The 7839-nt window shown below is 31.3% G+C and overlaps 1 protein-coding gene across 2 annotated transcripts in view; it reads right to left on the bottom strand.

The window, feature by feature from the left end:
- Window positions 1-314: 314 nt before the first annotated feature.
- The window catches only part of LOC106677576 (stimulator of interferon genes protein), a 37999-nt gene continuing 30474 nt past the window's right edge, over window positions 315-7839 (bottom strand). For both annotated transcript variants that reach the window (XM_014415599.3, XM_014415600.3), the window contains 3 exons: window positions 6426-6588; window positions 3720-3830; window positions 315-1632 (listed from right to left, as the gene is read on the bottom strand). In XM_014415599.3, coding sequence (XP_014271085.1) covers window positions 1481-1632; window positions 3720-3830; window positions 6426-6588 — 426 coding nt within the window. In that variant the 3' untranslated portion in view covers window positions 315-1480. The remainder of the gene's footprint in view (window positions 1633-3719; window positions 3831-6425; window positions 6589-7839) is intronic.

Genomic DNA, 7839 nt, shown 5'->3' with positions numbered 1-7839 from the left:
TAGAGAAAAGATTGCTAAATATCCAATAAGTCTTCCTTGTTGTCTTAATTCAATTTGAATAATTAATCTTATAGCTGATCCTACCACTCCTGTTCATGTTCCAAATAAGGGATATGATTTCCGATATCGGTATGGTCAGTCAAATATAATCATTTATTTAACCCTTTGCACTTAAGGACTCCAGAACAGAGCCATTTAAAATTGTATTCAAACATGAGGGCTCTGCTATGCAGAGAATGCAAATAATTTTCAGTTCATAATATAAGGACAAAGACAAATCGTGAAAATATTGTGTATAAGATATTTCTCTATTGATAACACATGACTGTTGTGGCTTGGGGATTATTATGCTGGTAATATGAATGAAAAAAAACTTTGAGTGCAAAGGGTTGAAATTTTAGATAGGGTGGCTAAAATGGTCACGATGACCCCCTCATTACTATATCACATTTCATAGTCAGTTTTAATATGATATTAGATTGCAATTCTAAAGTAGGTAAAACCTAAAGCTTATAAATAACATATTTTTAACTTTAAAAGTTAGTAGTTTACTAACTTAAAAGTTTTAAACTACCTATCATATAATTGTAATTATGGTTAAGCTTAAATTTATACTGTAATAGTTGTTCTGATAACTAAAGTAAAAATGAACAACCATTGTCCTCTCTTAAATAGAGAGGAACCCTGTGCTTATATACAAAAATGCCTAAACCTAATTAATATTAGCACACAGAGGTTTGTGTTGTAACTACTACATTGTAGATGTGATCCTCTCCAATAAGTCTTCGTTGTTGTCTTCATTCCATTTGAATAATTAATCTTATAGCTGATCCTACAAATCCTTAATATTAGTACACAAAGGTTCATATGGTGGCTAAATTGGTTATGATGACACCCTGTCATTATTATGTCAAGTTTCATAGTCAGTTTTAATGCGATATCAGACAGCGAGTCTAAAGTAGGTAAAACCTAAAGCTTATAATTAATATATTTTTAACTTTAAAAGTTAATAATTTATTAATTAACTTAAAACTTTTAAAATATCTATCTTATAATTGTAATTACGGTTAAGCTTAAATTTATACTGTAATAGTTGTTCTGATAACTAAAGTAAAAATGAACAACCATGGTCCTCTCTTAATTAGAGAGGAACCCTGTGCTTATATACAAAAATGCCTAAACCAAATATGCTCTACACTTATATCCTGATATGATTAATGAAAAAGCATTTTGATCAAAAGCTCTTCAATTGTTCTTGCAAAGAAATTTTAAATTACTTATATTGAGTGAAATATATAATTTTGTAAGGATAGAATCACTTTCAGGACTGTTCTAATAAAACAATTAGGTAACACATAATCAATCAGAAAAGCCTTAAAACTAAAATACAAATGATTACTTAGTTTTAAGATGATAAACCTAAAAATAAATATTCCTGCTTGTTGAAGTCACTTAAAGCTGAACTAGTCTGTCAGCATTATTAAGCAGAAAGTTTACTGTAACGTAACCTAACTGTTTCATTTAAAGAATCAGTACTTGGGTACTCCATGGCTTCTGGTTGTGGTACCAATCCTTGGTCGATATGTCTTTGAATAATTTCATCTGCCAAAGTAGGCGGCTTATCAGGATCATCTTAACATGACAATTAAAAAAAAATCGCCAATTATTATAAAAATGGTTTATTATTTAAACTAATTATCAATTGTGCCAGTGAATACTAAACAATAAAATCTCAGGGGTCTCATACGATTTTCCTAACTTCTATGGGTGCAATAATTCTATACTTCTATCTGGTACAAAAATATCTTTGTATCTTCACTTAAACTGGTCCAAATAAGATATATATTTTTTCATTTAGATTTATAGGGGACTTAATTATCATTTAAATGAGAATATAGAATATTCAAGGAGATTTTTCGAGTTATTTAAAAAAATAATAAGAACTGAATGGGTTTTCATAAGAACTTTCCCAAATACTTTTGAAAATATGTATATAAAGTCCAATAGGCAATATGTTTGCTAATAATGGTACAATTTAGATTATTTTTTTTAGGAAATTTAATTGCCTTTCAAATGACCATTATATATTATTATAACGTATACTTTCTGAGTTATCCCAAAATGAAGTTTTCTTTTCTTCATAACATTATTTACAAAATTCATTATGTATACCAATGGTTCTCAAAATGTTTCCCCACGGTACCCTCTTGGGTTAAACAAATTTCACAATACCCCCCTTGTTGGGCTAAAAAAAATTTAAGGCACCACTGTCAAACTAAAAACACATTGCACAATTACCCTTAGAGCAGTTAAATGTGTAGGAAAAGAAGAACAGTGGAAAGTAAATCCTGGTATGCACTGCATATGTGCTATTTTAATTTTTTTTTTATATTTTGAGAAAACAGCATTCACTTGCAGCGCCATTAACAAACACTTGGGGAAACTCAGCCTAACATAACAGTTTGAGAACCACTGCTGAATTACGAAAAATTTAAGGCCTTAAGTTAAAGGAGAAGACTTTGTAAAGTAACTAAAAAAAAAATAAAAATAAATATTGGGTTGTAAAATAAGTTCGTAGTGTTTCTTAATATTTCAATTTAATTCTCTCTGTGTTTATAAACAAATTTTGCAGTGTGTATTGGGAATGACGCTTTAGGAGAAAGCACTGTCTGTAAGTCGTTTGCTCGGTTCAGAACCAGAAATTTTGATTTGAAAAACGCAAAGTGCTCGGGTCCTCCTTCAACTGTTGATGATGACCAAATTCAAGCATTGGTCACTGACAACCCTCACTCTACGACAGGGGATATCACAGAAACACTTAACATATCTCATGCAAGTGCCTCAAATCATTTGGGGGCTGGGGGATATGTTTATCGAAATGATATATGGGCTCCTAACAATTTGAAAGAAAAGAATTAATTGGACTGCATATCCATTAGCGATTCCCTCCTTAAGTACAATGTTAATGATTTTTTAAAGAGGTTGATAACTGGTGATGAAAAGTGGGTCCTGTACAATAATATTGTGAGGAAAAAGTCCTGGGAAAACAAAGTGACCCGCTGTTAACGACTCCAAAAGCAGGATTACATCCAGAAAAGGTTATAATGTGCATTTGGTTGGATTGGAAAGGTGTCATGATCATGATAACGCTTATTCTCATGCCAGAAATTGTTGGAGTTTAGCTGAGATATGATCCCCCACTCACCCTATTCACCAGACCTTGCCCCAACAGATTTTAAATTATTTGGGGCCCTTCAAAGCTCTTCTAACGGGAAACACTTTAATTCGCTTGAGGATTGCAAAACCCACATAAATGAGTTAATTGCGCAAAAATCTGAGAATTTCTGGGAGGAAAGAATTAAAAAATTACCTGAAAGATGGCAACATTCAAAAGGGTCATAAATAATTGATTAAAAATATGTACAAGAATCTGAAGTTTTTATTCTAATCACCAGTAAAAAAGGATATGAACTTATTTTACAACCTTATATTTTTCATAACATTAATTTTATGTTTTTTTTATTAACATTGCATAAAAATTATTATGTGCTATGTGCTTGATAGGATACATAGGCATTAGGGGCCAAAAACTTAAAAAACAACAAAAGGAAGCAGAGCAGCAAAACCATTCTCCCTATCCAAGAGGTACTTAAAATGTATTTTATTTTTTTAATTTACAATACATAAAGATACAAGTAAAGATATTTATTTATACTTACCATTATAAAATACAACCTCATAAGAATTTGCGAATTCTACATGTTCATCCAATTTCTTCGATAATTTTTTATAGAACAATTCTATGATTTGTTTTTTGTTCTTTTTTAGTTCTAAAAAAAAAAAAAATAATAATATATAAAATAAAAAATTATATAAAAATGAATTTACCAAACACCAAAATAAAATTCATTTATAAAACAAAGGTAATAATGTAATAAAATCATTTTAGTTAAGTACAGATTTTTTATTTAAATTCTTTTGACTGAAGGTTCAATTATTAAATAAAACTAATCTTTCAAATTATAATCAGTATGGAAACAAAGAACAAGCAGAGATTTGATGGAACTATCAATACAGTCCGAATATCGATATTGTCAAAACTATCGAAATATAGTCTGAGTAGGAATAGAATGTAATAGCAGGAAGTACTCTAAAGTAGCAGACGATCAGGTACCAAGGAGAAGCTCCGGGAAAAATTGATCTAAACAAGAAGGGTAGCCAAGGGTAGGCCAAAGTGCTAATGAGCTGACTGAGTCCCCAATGTAACGGCAATGCAAAAAGACTGGTCTTGATTGCATTTCAAGGCACTTGGTGCTATATAACAAGGATATCACATAATATATTACCCCATAATGAAGAAAACTTCATCAGCTATGATAAATTGTAACATAAATTATCAAATGAAAGGACTTGATTTTGAAACAAAAAAAAATATATTGAGTAAGTAATAAATTTAATTTAAAACTTTTCATCTAACTTTGATAACGGTCACAATAAAATACAATAGTGTTCAATATGTACATGTATGTATGCATGTCTGTGTGTATATGTATACGTACGTAAGTATGTATGTGTAATATATATATTAACATTTTAGTGATAATGTGGCTAATTGCTAAAGTGAGATAAGAAGATTAATGTAATGCAAGGTCAAAATTGAGAACTGATTAATTAAATACAATGATTTACATTAAGGATGTAAAGATAGCAATAAGGATTATGGTTATACTATCTAAAGCAATGGATGGTTTACAATGAAAAATATCTTACTCAAAGAGTTACTATTAAAACCAACTTCAAAACCTCTGAAGTTAAGAAATTAGGATCTTATTGATATGATGTTGTTTGAATAGAGAAGAAAATTATTTTAGTCTAAAGATATTGTAACAGGTTCAAGGGTGAAAAATTTAAATCCAAGAGAGAGGGAAATAAACTGATGGAAGCTTGGGCATGAGCCATTACTTAACATTGTCTATGATACTTGGACCGTCTCGAGCTTTTTCAACTGAAGAGAAGCAGTAATGGTAGTCCAAAAGGACTAGCCTTCACTTTCTAAGAGTTTTGGAGCCGTAGAAATAGGTTAGGAGGTCACCTAATTTAATACCCCAATTAAGAAAATTAAATTATTTTAGTCAAGTAATTAGTAACAAGAAAGTTAAAAGTCCAAATTCAAAAGGGTTGTGAAAATTGATAAATTTCATAATATAGTTAGAAAAATTAAAATGAGTTCTCTGCCAGGCACATAAATGTACACCTACACTGTCTATAGGATTGACAATAAAACCATAAATGTGACATTCGTAAGGCAGGGATAAACAATTTTTTAAAAATGCGGACAACCAATAAAATTTAGAAATCTTCATTCAGAATTTAAAATTTGAAGGGGAGAGTTTCAGAGAGAGTTGGGGGGGGAGGGGGAGTTTCTGAGAGAGGGGAGAGGGGGAGTTTCTGAGAGATGGGAGGTCTTTCAGTTGTAAGGTTGAAACAGATGGACTGCAGAGAAAATTTAAAATTGCGATCATTCACAATTTGAAGTAGAGGTTTACAGATAAATTTCTCCACGTCTCCTCCATCACTTTATCTAAATTTGAATGATTGGATTTCTAAATTTTTTGTTGTAATTCATCTGTCTAAACCTTACAACCTGAAAGACTTCCCCCCATTCTCTTAGAAACTCTTCCCCCAACTCTCTCAGAAACTCTCCACTTCAAATTTTAAATTCTGAATGAAGATTTCTGAATTTTATTAGTAGTCCACATTTCTAAAAAATTGTTTATCTCTGCCTGATCATTTCTGACATATCAGGGGTTATCCAAAAGGTAAGTAACCTATTCTAACCAAAGTGGCAGTCAAGTTTTAAGTTTATGAGCTTGCCACAAAATAAAAGTCAACTCCCCTATAGCAAGATTAAAACTGGTGCAGTTGCATACGAGAGGTTGCCAAGGTGATATCTCAATTACCTCGGGTGCAAATGGCCAATCTCTTTAGTCCATCTATCTAAACCTAAAAATTTGAACGCTCAGTTTTGGTTTTATTGGCAATTCCAATTGGCCCTGTAGGGATCCCTAATGACTCAAGTCTAGTTCAAGACCTGTAATAGCAATCAAAATTTTTGCTTTCAATAAACATTTAGAAAAAAGATTTTAATTACATATCTCACCTGTTGAATCATTTTATCCTTCAATCATAGGCAACTAATAAATTTTCAATAAAAATAAGAAAATATTTTAGTAACTAGGACAATCTGATTAAGATTTTTGGGAAATTTAAGGTCATCTATCCTCAGTAAATTGTTGTGCCCTTAGTAAAATGCCCCTGCGAGCCAGCACTGATAATTAATTTATTCAAATCAGCATGGTGATTACGGATAGATATTGTTGATTCTGGCTAATAGGAGTTTTATAATCATAGAAAAGTATACTTACCCGGATCCTCTGCTGAAGCATCAAGCAGAGTAAGTATCTGAGGAGTGCCCTCCATTGCAACAGAAATATGATCCTTTAAGTTGCGGTATTTTATCTTATACACAGAGATAGCATAGCGTCGACCATTTGTCCCAGCACGATTTAAAAAGAATGGTTCCAAATGCTGAAAAATAAATATCCTTGATAATTTTAAAAACAATAACTTTAATTGAAAGAAGTGTTTGTACTTGAATTGTTTTTTAGAGAATTTTTTTTCCAGCCAATGTTCACTAAAATATACATGACTTCTTAGGATTTTATCCAAACCTAACATTATAGCCTAGGAGCTAGTAACTTTTTATATTACCTCAGGAGCAGCAGAAGGTTTGACTAGTTGATTAGGTAGAAAAAAAAATCACATCCAGTTTGTTAGTGACTTTGGTGTCCAAAATTAAAAAAAAAAATGACCCTAGTTAGCATAAGCAATAAGCAAAATTTTAAAGGAAAATATTTTATTGAAAGAGCTGATTCAGGAAATATGTGTCAAATATCTGTGTTGATTTGACCCTATCAGATAAACAAATATACAAATTTTTATATCAATCAGTAAAATAACATTTTTTGTTGGATTAAACCCCATAATACCAAAAGTTTCACTAATATCTAGAGGAAGATCCCCTGAACAATGTCCGATAAATTCCATCAATTTTAGATGCGGAAGGTGGGAGGGAGGCATATAGGTCCCTTTTTTGAGTTTTTGGGCATATTTTGAAAACAGCATGCAGCACAGAACATTATATTTATTCCAAAATTAAAGCTTATTAAACCCCTTGATAGATTTACTCAAATTCATCCTTATTTATTATTAAATTTATCCTTATTGGTACCATCTCCAAGACGTGACTGTAGTAACGTAAAATGTTTATATATATATAGTTGACCATATAATTTAAAATAAGATAAAGATGGTCAGGGCTGTGGTCAAAAAGAGAAAATAGTTTTCAACTATTCGGACATTTCGCCCCACTTTGTAGGGCTGTTCAAGATGATAGCTAAGCAGACTTTTCAGACAGCCCTGATGAAGCCCTCCAAAGTGGGCTGAAACGTCAAATAATAAATATTTCAAAACTATTTTGTTCTTGGACCACAACTCTGACCATCTTCTTCATACTTTAAAATGTTTTAAATTTTTAAAAATTGTACACACCAAAGTCACTACCATCAAGTATATATATTAACAAACTTTTTTTTATTCAACTAACCAACCAATTATATGTTCCATATATACCAGTCAAATCTTAGCTTTAATTAGGGAGAAAAAGTCAAGTAGAATAAAGAAAAACTCCTCAAAACAAGTTGGATTTGCGTCATTTTTGGGTAGTTTATAGGCCCTAAGCAACTCCCAAGTATAGTTTGATCTGGTGGAATCGTTTTC

This window comes from Halyomorpha halys, unplaced genomic scaffold (genome assembly GCF_000696795.3).
Source record: "Halyomorpha halys isolate HHAL.00 unplaced genomic scaffold, Hhal_1.1 Scaffold104.1, whole genome shotgun sequence".
NCBI lineage: Eukaryota > Metazoa > Arthropoda > Insecta > Hemiptera > Pentatomidae > Halyomorpha > Halyomorpha halys.
Note: the sequence above shows the minus strand (reverse complement) of the source record. Positions and strands in the feature narration are given on the sequence as shown.